The following is a 13,608-nucleotide window of genomic DNA, read 5'->3' as shown; positions in this document are numbered from 1 at the left end:
GAGCAGGTCCTCAAGGAATCCATTTTGAAGCACTTGGTGGAGAGGAAGGTGCTCAGGAACAGTCAACATGGATTCACCAAGGGCAAGTCATGCCTTCTATGATGAGATAACTGGCTCTGTGGATATGGGGAAAGCGGTGGACGTGATAAACCTTGACTTTAGCAAAAGTTTTGATACAGTCTCCCACAGTATTCTTGCCAGCAAGTTCAAGAAGTATGGATAGGATGAATGGACTGTAAGGTGGATAGAAAGCTGACTAGATTGTTGAGCTCAACGGGTAGTGATCAATGGCTCAATGTCTAGTTGGCAGCCGGTATCAAGCAGAGTGCTCCAGGGATCGGTTTTTTCAACATCTTCATTAATGATCTGGATGATGGGATGGATTGCATCCTCAGCAAGTTCGTGGAAAACACTAAACTGGGGGGGAGAGGGGGGAGAGGTAGATATGCTGGAGGGTAGGAATAGGGTCCAGAGTGACCTAGACAAATTGTTGGATTGAGCCAAAAGAAATCTGATGAGGTTCAAAAAGGACAAGTGCAGAGTCCTGCATGTATGATGGAAGAATCCCATGCACGGCTACAGGCTGGGGACCGACTAGCTAAGCAGCCGTTCTGCAGAAAAGGATCTGGGGATTACAGTGGATGAGAAGCTGGATGAGTCAGTGTGCCCTTATTGCCAAGAAAGCTAACAGCATATTGGGCTGCATTAGAAGGAGCATTGCCAGCAGGTTGAGGGAAGTGATTATTTCCCTCTGGTGAGATCACATCTGCAGTATTGTGTCCAGTTTTGGGCCCCCAACTACAGAAGGGATGTGTACAAATTGGAGAGAGTCCAGCGGAGGGTAATGAAAATGATTGGGGGAGGGAAGCATATGACTAATGAGAAGAGGCTGAGGGAACTGGGCTTATTTAGTCTGCAGAAGAGAAGAGTGACGGGGGATTTGATAGCAGCCTTCAACTACCTGAAGGGGGGTCCAAAGAGGATGGAGCTAGGTTGCTCTTAGTGGTGGCAGACGACAGAACAAGGAGCAATGGTCTCAAGTTGCAGTGGGGGAGGTCTAGGTTGGATATTAGGAAACACTATTTCACTAGGAGGGTGGTGAAGCCCCACACTACAAGAAGGATGTGGATAAATTGGAGAGAGTCCAGCAAAGGGCAACAAAAATTATTAGGGGTCTAGAACACATGACTTATGAGGAGAGGCTGAGGGAGCTGGGATTGTTTAGTCTGCAGAAGAGAAGAATGAGGGGGGGATTTGATAGCTGCTTTCAACTACCTGAAAGGGGGTTCCAAAGAGGATGGCTCTAGACTGTTCTCAATGGTAGCAGATGACAGAACGAGGAGTAATGGTCTCAAGTTGCAGTGGGGGAGGTTTAGATTGGATATTAGGAAAAACTTTTTCACTATGAGGGTGGTGAAACACTGGAATGCGTTACCTAGGGAGGTGGTAGAATCTCCTTCCTTAGAGGTTTTTAAGGTCAGGCTTGACAAAGCCCTGGCTGGGATGATTTAGTTGGGGATTGGTCCTGCTTTGAGCAGGGGGTTAGATGAGAGGACCTCCTGAGGTCTCTTTCAACCCTAATCTTCGAGGATTCCATGACGTGCTTTAGGTAGACACGGGTGGGGCTGGCTTCAGCCCTGAGCAGGCACAGCAGCTTAAGGGGTGCTAACTGACATGTTTTATGAGGGGAGGTCAGAGTTTCTTGACCAGCTAACAGAAATTAAAATACAGATTGCCCTCTCAACCCCAGGGTTAGCTAACACGTTAAAATGACGACATCTTTCACCCTCGTATGGGCAGGCTGCGCGGGGCACCGCACAAACTGCCTTATGAGTCAGAGCCTGGCCCATCTGACTGGTGGACTATGCCAAGACCAGCCCTCCCAACTGGTCTCCCCTGCAAGGCTGCACCTTCGGCTAAGGGGGCGCAGAGGGGTGCCGGATACTGCAGGAGCTGAACCGTCCACCTTGAGGAGTATGGGCTGGCACCAGCCTTCCTGAGTTCTGTCTGCCTGCTGAAGGACCCCGGTAAAGAGCTCTGCAGACCTGCAGCTGATGGGTTCTCTGCATGGCAGTGTACAAGCCCCAGATGTCACGCCATAAACTGCGGCCCTCAGGAATGGTTGGAGCATGTTCGCAGAGAGGATCAGAACTCCTACATCCTTTCTTGACGCACACACTCTTCGAACCACATGCCACAAAGCTGGTACGCCCATAGGTGCAAGCAGAGCCATCCCTTGGGTAGGGCAAATTAGGGAAACCACTCCGGGCCCTGCGCTTTGGTGGGGCCCCCCTGGGCCAGTGCAATTGGCTGGCACGGTCAGTCCTGGAAGACAGGCATGGGAACTAGGGATTTGGGGGATGCTGCGAGACCCCTAGGCTCCCGGCCACAGATGCAGAGCAAGGCCCCCAAGCTGGTGCAGGCTGATTTGTCCCAGGCCCCGCACCCCCCAGGAATGGCCTGGGCGTGAGTAACCTAGGGATCCACATACCTGGGACAAGGGAGGCGAGACAGACTTCAGCCAGCAGGACAAGGAGAAGAGCCTTCATGATGCTGCTGGCAATCACTCAGGACGACACCAGGGACCTGCGTGCTCAGCAGAGGATCTGTTCTTGCGTAGCAGACTCTGGGGAATGGAAGACAGAGACCACTCGCACTGCTGCGCTAGCGAGAAAGGACATCTACCCCAGCCCATCTCCTTGTCCCCCCCTGCTTCCCCCATGCAGAACAGCTTTCAGGAGAGGACAGACTTGGCTGTAGCCTAGGTAAAATCCTAGGAGGCCTGGATTGTCCCAGGTAGGCTGGAAGGGCTGAACTGTTCTGCTGTCCAACCAACTCAGCCCAGGACAGTCTTTCCTCCAGGGGAGGGGGCTGAGGTCAATTAAGACATGCTGGCACTTCTCAAACAATATATAGCTCCTACTGTCCGGCAACATCTCCTAAATTCCCTCTCAGTGCAGCGAGGGCACCCACCTTTAGACACTGCACCACCTCTGACTGGGCTTCCTGTTTGTATTACAGTGGGGCCTGGTAGCACCAGGAGGGAATCACAGCCCTGTGGTGCAAGGTGCTGGACAGACACTGGGGATGCATCCACATGTAGGAAGAAAGCTAACACATGGTAAGACCACACCTAACATAGTAAAATCCTAGTAAGGACATGGCAGTTTAGTTTTCCCATGTGGTAGCAGGTTGAGGTAAACACTAAGGGGGGCCCTGGAGGTCACCTCGTCCTCCTAACATGTGTTGAAACTGCAACTGCCTTGTCTGCACGGGGGTTTTACCACATGGCTTTCCACCTTTTTCCTAGTGAAGACAAGGAGCCCTAGTGAGAGAGCCCCTGCTCCAAGGAGCCTGCACCTAAATGGATCACACAGAGTGGGAGAGGAAAAACCAAGGCAGAGAGGTTGAAGTGACTTGCCCAAAGTCATCTGGAGATAGACCAAAATCTGACTCTGTCCAGATGCCTATGCACTGAACTGCACTGCCTCTCAGTGCCCAGCACCATCACTCCTCCGCCCAAACACGGCCCTCCTTCCTAAGGCTTGTGCGTGGGTCACAGGCTCAGTCCTCACAGACGACCCATGGTTCAAGTCACTACATAAGAATGGATCTTTGCTCCAATACTGTGGAAATTACAACACAGAAAGAGTTGAATTGCAGTGCAAACACCCCAGCTCTCACCTGACCAGCTGCACGAGGTGACTGGCAAACCAGCATCTCCTGGGATGGAGAGTCAGGACAGAGCAGAATGAAAACTATCCTCACCTCCTGAACAGCAGCACCACCACCATGGGGCAGCGAGGGAGGGAGGGAGGGAGGGGGATTCCCCCCCCACTCCCTTCACATTGTCAAGTTATGGGGCTCAGTCTCCTCTGGGGAGGGAGAAGATCCGAGACAAGCCAGGAGAATGGCAATAGTCAATTCCCTCAGATTAGCCTGCTGGGTGCCAGAAACAGAGGTGCCTTTGGAGCTCAGTAACTGCTCCCTGGGTAGCACAGAGATTTTGGCAGGGGACAGCAGTTGCCTTGCACAACCAGGCCTCCTCCAGAAACTCCAGCTGGCAGCGGGGGGTGGAGGGGGAGAACTAACCAGCATCCCCAGCACAACCCTCTGAGCAAGCCGTGCCAGCTGGCAGGGAGATCTAGCTGGTCTGGTAAATCACAAGCAGCTGGAGCACATTATATAGCATGGAGGAGGTTATTGTGCTTTCCAGCTGAGGGCCTGCCTGCTGTTTGGAGAGGTATTAACTTTTCTTCAGCCCCCGTGAGGTGGGCCTTAGCCCTAATTCACAGATGGGGGAAATGGAGGTTTGCTCAGTACCAAGTTCTGACAGGACCCCATGGTCCAGAGGAGCAGGAATCTGAAGAGAAACGGCCACTGATCTCTGCAAACGACAGCTACATTGCACTCGGCAATGCTGAGTTGCATGCTGGCAGCAGTGGTCCTACTGAAGAGGCCTCGTGGCTGCCCCGGGGCAGCATGAGTACCCAGGGGCAGAGGCTGGAGGCCACGTTTACAAGCAAGCTCAACACCCAAGAGCTCCCACTGAGAACTGCCTGGGGAGGGAATTCCCCACTGCTCTCAGAATCACAGAATATCAGGGTTGGAAGGGACCTCAGGAGGTCATCTAGTCCAACTCCCTGCTCAAAGCAGGACCAATCCCCAATTTTTGCCCCAGATCCCTAAATGGCCCCCTCAAGGATTGAACTCACAACCCTGGGTTTAGCAGGCCAATGCTCAAACCACTGAGCTATCCCTCCCCCTCAGTGGGGGAGGGAAGCAGAGCTCTCCATTGCTGTCAGTAGAGGGGCAAGGTGGGATTTCTCCACTGGAGAAGGAGGTGGAGGGACTGTGGGGGCCATTGCTCACTGGGAAAGCTGAGGTCTTATAAAGATATGGCCACTTTTTCAGCAGTCAGGTGGCTCTAGGCTTGAGTCTGGTGCTGGGTCAAGCTCCTTTGCAGGCTTTCACTATCCAGCATGTGCGATCTGGGGAGCTTGGCTGAGACAACTCTCCAACCCAGTGTGAATCCAGCCCATGCATCTCTGAACTGCATTTGGAATTGTAACATTCAGATAAGCAATAAAATTCTCTTGCCCTCCCAAGCAGAGCCAGGTGCAACACGGGGAGGTGCTCCGCAAACTTCACACACCTCAGCTCTGCAGATGTGTGGCATTATTTACCTGCAGCATCCCCTGCTACTCCAGTCCTGTAGCCTCCTGAACCAGCTGTGTCAATGTAGCTCAAACCCAGAAACACACCCACATTCACAGCTCTGGAAGTGTACTTTAGTAGGTGGAGGGATGGGAACAACAAGCAGGAGTAAGGTGATATTACCTCTGTGTATAGCATTAGAGATCCCATCACTGGGGACTGGTCCAGTTCTGGTGTCTCCATGTCAAAAAGGACACACACAATTTAGCTTATTGCAGAGAAAGTTAAGGTCACTTCATGGAAGTTATTAGATCACAGGCTCTGGTTCTCATGGGAGACTTCAATCACCCTGATATCTGCTGGGAGAGCAATACAGCAGTGCACAGACAATCCAGGAAGTTTTTGGAAAGCTTAGGGGACAATTTCCTGGTGCAAGTGTGGAGGAGCCAACCAGCTCTTCTTAACCTGCTGCTCACAAACTGGGAAGAATTAGTAGGGGAAGTAAAAGTGGATGGGAACCTGGGAGGCAGTGACCATGAGTTGGTCGAGTTCAGGATCCTGACACAAGGAAGAAAGGAGAGCAGCAGAATATGGACCCTGGACTTCAGAAAAGGAGACTGTGACTCCCTCAGGGAACTGATGGGCAGGATCCCCTGGGTGGCTAATCTGAGGGGGAAAAAGGAGTCCAGGAGAGCTGGCTGTATTTTAAAGAAGCCTTATTGAGGTTGCAGGATCAAACCATCCCAATGTGTAGAAAATAGTAAATATGGCAGGCGACGAGCTTGGCTTAACAGTAAAATCCTTGCTGATCTTAAACACACACACACAAAAAAAAAAAAGCTTACAAGAAGTGGAAGATTGGACAAATAACCAGGGAGGAGTATAAAAATATTGTTCGGGGATGCAGGAGTGTAATCAGGAAGGCCAAATCACACCTGGAGTTGCAGCTAGCAAGAGATGTTAAGAGTAACAAGAAGGGTTTCTTCAGGTACATTAACAACAAGAAGAAAGTCAGGGGAAGTGTGGGCCCCTTACTAAATGAGGGAGGCAACCTAGTGACAGAGGATGTGGAAAAAGCTAATGTACTCAATGCTTTTTTTTGCCTCTGTCTTCATGAACAAGGTCAGCTCCCAGACTACTGCACTGGGCAGGACAGCATGGGGAGGAGGTGACCAGCCCTCTGTGGAGAAAGAAGTGGTTCTGGACTATTTAGAAAAGCTGGACGAGCACAAGTCCATGGGGCCGGATGCACTGCATCCCAGAGTGCTAAAGGAGTTGGCAGATGTGATTGCAGAGCCATTGGCCATTATCTTTGAAAACTCCTGGCAAGGTCCCGGATGACTGGAGAAAGGCTAATGTAGTGCCCATCTTTAAAAAAAGAGAAGAAGGAGAATCCGGGGGAACTACAGGCCAGTCAGCCTCACCTCAGTCCCTGGAAAAGTCACGGAGCAGGTCCTCAAGAAATCCATTTTGATGCACTTAGAGGAGACGAAAGTGATCAGGAACAGTCAGCATGGATTCACCAAGGGCAAGTCATGCCTGACCACCTGATTGCCTTCTATGATGAGATAACTGGCTCTGTGGATGAGGGGAAAGCGGTAGACAGGTTATTCCTTGACTTTAGCAAAGCTTTTGACACGGTCTCTTACAGTATTCTTGCCAGCAAGTTAAAGAAGTATGGGCTACAAGGTGGATAGAGAGCTGGCTAGATCATAGGGGTCAACATCTAGCGATCAATGGCTCCATGTCTAGGTGGCAGCCGGTATCAAGCAGAGTGCCCCAAGGGTCGGTCCTGGGCCCAGTTGTGTCTAATATCCTCATTAATGATCTGGAGTATGGCGTGGATTGCATCCTCAGCAAGTTTGCAGATGACACTAAACTGGGAGGTACGCTGGAGGTAGGGATAGGATACAGAGGGCCCTAGACAAATTAGAGGATTGGGCCAAAAGAAATCTGATGATGAGGTTCAACAAGGACAAGTGCAGAGTCCTGTACTTAGGATGGAAGAATTCCATGCACCGCTACAGATTAGGGACCGAATGGCTCGGCAGGAGTTCTGCAGAAAAGGACCTAGGAGTTACAGTGGACGAGAAGCTGGATATGAGTCAACAGTGTGCCCTTGTTGCCAAGAAGGCCAATGGCATTTTGGGCTGTATAAGTAGGAGCATTGCCAGCAGATCGAGGGACGTGATCATTCCCATCTATTCTGCATTGGTGAGGCCTCATCTGGAGTACTGTGTTCACACTACAAGAAGGATGTGGAAAAATGATTTGGGGGCTGGAGCACATCACTTATGAGGAGAGGCTGAGGGAACAGGGATTGTTTAGTCTGCAGAAGAGAAGAATGAGGGGGATTCTAGACTGTTCTGCAGATGACAGAACAAGGAGCAATGCTCTCAAGTTGCAGTGGGGGAGGTTTAGATTGGATATTAGGAAAAAAAATTTCACTAGGAGGGTGGTGAAATACTGGAATGCGTTACCTAGGGAGGTGGTGGAATCTCCTTCCTTAGAGGTCTTTAAGGTCAGGCTTGACAAAGCCCTGGCTGGGATGATTTAGTTGGGGATTGGTCCTGCTTTGAGCAGGGGGTTGGACTAGATGACCTCCTAAGGTCCCTTCCAACCCTGATATTCTAGGATACTGACGTCCTTTGACAGGTGCACTGAAATCCGAGTGAAGAGCTTTACATACGCTAGGTATTAGCTATCATACTGAGCCCTAGATTTCCATGGAGCACACAGGACTGCCCAAAGCCTCGGGATTTATCATACTAGGCCCTGGATTTTGGGAAGTATTTTAACCTGCATTTTCCTTTACTCAGCTATACCCCATCCTCTTCCTGACACCCTGCCTCCCAGCACTACCTTTGGGTCCTGCCTCTGGTTAGATGATTGGCTAGAGCCAAACTCCTGTTTTTCCAGAATTTTCACAACTTGGTGACTTGCTCATTCAAACGCAACACGATGGTTCTGACTGCAGCAAGATCAGCCAAGGAACCAGCAGTGGACTAGGGGCTGTTCATCAATTACGTAGCACATAAAGGGCATAGGGGGTCCTTAATTTTGTGCGTTTCAAGGGGTATATGGTCGGGGGGGGGGGAAAGAGAGAAATCACCCAACAATGTGCTATGTAATTTATGGACAACCCCTCACTAACTCGCAGGGATACAACTCAGAGCCAGCGGCCCCAGTGCTTCCCTTTCAGCAGCAAACCTGCTGACGGCAGAACCTCTCTATTACCACGGTCCATCTGACCCGTTCGCCTTCCCTGAGACAGTCGCACTCAAAGCTGGTGCCCCAAGAGACGCTGTGTCCAATGCCCACAGTTCACTCCTGGAGAGCAGGCACAGGCCCTTGCTCTGCTGTGCAGGCAGCCAAGGACTGAAGTCTAGACACGGCCAGGGACTACCCCTGCTGATGCAAGGTGTGCGATGGGAGACAATGCCATGGCATATCAGCTGCAATCCTCTTCCAGGCTGACAGAGAATTGCTTCCCCCCCGCCCCAGCTCTAGACAAGTGCACTGGGTATGTAAGTTGGGCTGAGGAAATCCTATTGCCCTGAAGTCCAGCAGAAGTGTTGGCTAAGTGGCTGCTCATCAGACAAGGGAACAGGACATGATGCTCCTCATATGTGCACCATGCTTGCAGTCACCCAGGTGCTTTATGAAGCAGTAAACTCAGGCTTCATATATATCCAAGAAAATTAGACCCTTTAACTAAGGTTTTGTCTACAGGAAGGAAAATATCAAATGCACACCTACAGAATAGAGGATACCTGGCTAGGTGGTGGTACTGCTGAAAAGGACCTGGGGAATCACAAACTGAATGAGCCAACAATGTGCTGCAGTTGTGAAAAATATCATTGTGGGAGGGGTGTTGACAGGAGTGTCATATGGAAGACCTGAGAGGTCACTGTCCTGCTCTACACGGCACTAGTGAGGCCTCAGCTGAATATTGTGTCCAGTTCTGGGCACCGAACTCTAGGAAAGTTGTGGGCAAACTGGCGAGAGCCCACAGAAGAGCCAAAGTTAGAAAAGCTTAAACAAAACCGGGCATGTTTAGTCTTCCAAAAAGATGACTCCGGGAGCATCTGACAAGTTTTCAGATATATTATGGGCTGTTATAGAGCAGTGGGTTTTCAAACTTTTTTTCTGGTGACCCAGTTTAGCAGCCTGGTGCCGGAGCCTCTCTCTGAAGCAGGGAAGAACTCCGGCAGCGGGGAAAGTTGCCGGCAGCGGGGCCATGCTGGAGACTTTCCCTGACACCGCAGTGTGGATGCGGCTTGCTTTTCACTGTGGCATGTAGCTAAACCAGCTGTGTGCAGTGTAGATGTAGCCTTAGGGCAGTGTTCCTTACACCACCACGTCCCAGCCATGTCCTGAAGCTCATAGACAACACTGTGTACTGGGAGCAGCTTTACTCTTCCCAGATTCTAGCCCCAGGTACTTCCCTCCCCCCTCTACGCTACAGGACAGGGAAAATAGCAGACACCAGGACCCCAGCTTGCACCCAACTGAAGGCTTCTTTCCTCCTCTTTCTATACTGAAAGGGAAGGACAAAACAGGCTAAACTTCTGCACCTACAGACACTTACAACCAGAGAGCCCATTTGTGTCACACAGCACTTTTAGGCAGGCATTCTATCTTCTTTCACTGTTCCAAAGTTTGCAGCCTTTTATTTTGTGGTATTGAGGTTAACAGTTTGCAAGCCTTTGTCAGTTTATGGTTTAATTGCATTGCCCAGCCAGTAGTGCAAATAATTTTGATAAAAGCTCCAAGACCCTAATATCAAACACTATTAATCTGTGTCAGCAGCTCGGCAGTCCTGATGTGCTCACTAAACCTCACACACTGGTATCAGAATCTGTATCAAAAAGGTGTTGTGTAAGATTTCATACACCAACTGGTAACATGATGGCCCCCCAATAATCATTGCATGATGTATGTATGGGGCACGTACAAAGGGTAATACATTTTAAGAACATAATTTCAGTAGTTGTGTGTTAACAAGCAATGCCGAAGCCCAGTCTGCCTTAGACAAAGGAATGTGTATTTGCTTGTCTGACCACCTAGGTCACCAGGCAGTGGCAATGAAGGTGAATTTACATAACAGGTAAACAGTCATCAAGCTAGCAAGGGGAGAAGATAATAACTCAACCACCACCAGATGGGAAGGAGCCTGCATGAAGTCTTTACTAGACCATGTCACCTCTCCCCAGAAGGGGAAAAGGAACTTTACTGGAGAATACACTGCAACCGTTTATTGGGCTACAAGGACAATGGCTCTGAACCTCAAACACTAAGCAATAAAATCTGTTGCTTCAATCCAATATTACTGAATTATTGACGTGTGCCAAGTAAGGTCTTTTAGGACAGCCTGTGAGATACTGGGGATTACAATCATTGTGAAATATCTGTATTAACACTGAGGAATTACAGACACTCACCAATATCATGCTTTACAATCTGTGACCAAACACAGGGAGAAACTGGTTCCCTCAGTTATCTACTGGTCTCCAATGAAATTAAACAAGGTATGACCAACAAACAATGGAAGTCTAATTTAGATATGAATCAGCAGAGGGATGGGAAGTCAACAGGAAGGGAAGAACAGCCAGAAACCTTCCTGCCTCTTGAAGGAAGGTCAATGACCTTTGGGAAACTAAGCAGAAACAGAAAGCCATTTTTGGTCTGTGTTACTGGGCAGATACAAGAGGCCAGAGCTCCTGTACATCTGAGGCAAAGGGATCCTTCAATACAGGTGAGAATCCTGCTTAGGCAAAGATTGTAACTTGCTGAAATTTATTTTCACTTTTGCTTGTTTAACCCTTTTTATCTTGGCTCCTTTGGCATCACACACATCTATGACTGTTTCATAAACTTGTTTTAAATTTAATTATATGCCAGTTCAGTGCTGAGATTGACAAACACTCTTATTTCAAACCCCAGTTACATTAACAAGCTGGTATTCCTGTCTCTTTAAAGGTACAGTAAACTTAATGACTTGTGGGAGTGGATGCTGCAAGGACACTTATCTGGGGAGCTCGGGTCATGGTTTGTTACCTCCAAGGCAAGGTGTGGACTAGCAGAGTGCTGCAGAGTTTGCTGGCCAGACAGACAAGCTAGCATGCCTGGGAAGCTGTATGGCAACTCCCCATTAGCAAAGCTCTCACTGGCAGACAGGGAGAAGGGTAACAGTAACTCACAATTCTGGAAAAAGAAAAGGAGTCCTTGTGGCACCTTAGAGACTAACCAATTTATTTGAGCATGAGCTTTCGTGAGCTACAGCTCACTTCATCAGATGCATACCGTGGAAACTGCAGCAGACTTTATATATACACACAGAGAATATGAAACAATACCTCCTCCCACCCCACTGTCCTGCTGGTAATAGCTTATCTAAAGTGAGCATCAGGTTAGGCCATTTCCAGCACAAATCCAGGTTTTCTCACCCTCCACCCCCCCACACAAATTCACTCTCCTGCTGGTGATAGCCCATCCAAAGTGACAACTCTTTACACAATGTGCATGATAATGAAGTTAAGCCATTTCCTGCACAAATCCAGGTTCTCTTACTCCCTCACCCCCCTCCACACAGACTCACTCTCCTGCTGGTAATAGCTCATCCAAACTGACCACTCTCCAAGTTTAAAACCAGTTAAACCCCCCCCCCCCCGCGATGTTCTGGTTTAACTTGGTTTTAAACTTGGAGAGTGGTCAGTTTGGATGAGCTATTACCAGCAGGTGAGTGAGTCTGTGTGTGTATGGGGGTGGGTTTTTGGAGTGGGGTGAGGGAGTGAGAGAACCTGGATTTGTGCAGGAAATGGCCTAACTTCATTATCATGCACATTGTGTAAAGAGTTGTCACTTTGGATGGGCTATCACCAGCAGGAGAGTGAATTTGTGTGGGGGGGGTGGAGGGTGAGAGAACCTGGATTTGTGCTGGAAATGGCCTAACCTGATGCTCACTTTAGATAAGCTATTACCAGCAGGACAGTGGGGTGGGAGGAGGTATTGTTTCATATTCTCTGTGTATATATAAAGTCTGCTGCAGTTTCCACGGTATGCATCTGATGAAGTGAGCTGTAGCTCACGAAAGCTCATGCTCAAATAAATTGGTTAGTCTCTAAGGTGCCACAAGGACTCCTTTTCTTTTTGCGAATACAGACTAACATGGCTGTTACTCTGAAACCAGTCTTCCTTATGTGATTCTGTAGCCTCCCTGCTGTCTGAAACTCCCCTCTCCACTCCGGTCCCTTGCTGTCCCTTAACTCCGTCCTTAGAGCACCTAATCTCTCAGGTTCCTTCCTCCCTATGGCCATCTCACCCATCTGAAGTGGGCCGATTAAATACTGACCCAGTTCGGATTACTGTAGACAATTCCAAACCTCTGCCTCGCCTGTCTCAATATCCTTTGAATCCTGAGGCAGAGGCTGGGATTGCTCCAGTTATATCTGCATTAAAAGAACAAGGAATTATTGTCCCTTGTTCCAGCCCCTGTAACACCTCTATCCTCCCAGTTCAAAAGGCTGATGGCAAATCATGGCGATTTGTTCAAGACCTTCGAGCTATTAACCGTATTGTCATACCTTCTTTTCCAGTGGTTCCTAACCCTGCTACAATACTAGCGTCTATTCCTCCAAATGCAACCCACTTTACTGTTGTAGATTTGTGCTCTGCTTTCTTCTCTGTCCCAGTTCACTCTGAATCCCAGTATCTCTTTGCCTTCTCCTACAAGGGTCAGCAATATACATGGACTACCCTTCCCCAGGGGTATACAGAGAGCCCATCCTATTTTTCTCAAGCCCTAACCAGATCAGCGAGATCCCTGGCTTTCCCATCAGGATCCACACTGATCCAATATGTGGACGACTTACTCCTATGTTCCCCCATCTCTGTCTGCCTCAGAAACTGATTCACTAACACTTCTCACAGCTTTAGCTAACAAGGGTCATAAGGCTTCTCGCACAAAATTGCGGCTCTGCCAAACCTCTGTCACATACCTAGGCTTCCTTCTCTCCCAGGGCTCCCATACACTCTATCCAGCCTGGGTACAAGCCATCCTTAGCTTTCCCCAGCCTTGCTCTCCACGCCAGGTCAGAAAATTCTTAGGCATGACAGGGTTCTGTAGGCAATGGATTCCCCAATATGCTTCTCTGGCTAAACCACTCCAAGAACTCACTTGATTCTCTGTACCTAACCCCATGTCATGGCCACTTGAAGCAAATGCTGCCTTCATCTCCCTTAAGCAGAATTTAGCCTCTGCCCCTGCCTTAGGGTTACCTAACTATGACAAGCCTTTTACCCCTTTCTGTCACGAACAATCTGCTTGTGCCCTCGGGGTTCTTACTCAGGAGCACGGTGACAGAAATCGCCTGGTGGCTTATTTTTCTGCAACCTTGGACCCTGTAGCCCAGGGTTTACCCCCTTGCCTACGCGCTGTAGCTGCTGCAG

General features: G+C 49.3%; 1 protein-coding gene across 1 annotated transcript in view; it reads right to left on the bottom strand.

Moving 5' to 3' along the window:
• Window positions 1-2,603, bottom strand: part of ALPL (alkaline phosphatase, biomineralization associated) — a 47,268-nt gene extending 44,665 nt beyond the window's left edge. Inside the window, exon 1 of the mRNA XM_077837153.1 lies at window positions 2,492-2,603. Within this exon, the coding sequence (XP_077693279.1) occupies window positions 2,492-2,549 (58 nt within the window). The 5' untranslated portion in view covers window positions 2,550-2,603. The remainder of the gene's footprint in view (window positions 1-2,491) is intronic.
• Between the last annotated feature and the right edge of the window lie 11,005 nt (window positions 2,604-13,608).

This window comes from Eretmochelys imbricata, chromosome 18 (genome assembly GCF_965152235.1).
Source record: "Eretmochelys imbricata isolate rEreImb1 chromosome 18, rEreImb1.hap1, whole genome shotgun sequence".
NCBI lineage: Eukaryota > Metazoa > Chordata > Testudines > Cheloniidae > Eretmochelys > Eretmochelys imbricata.
The sequence above is the reverse complement of the archived record's forward strand: the minus strand, read 5'-3'. Positions and strand labels throughout refer to the sequence as shown.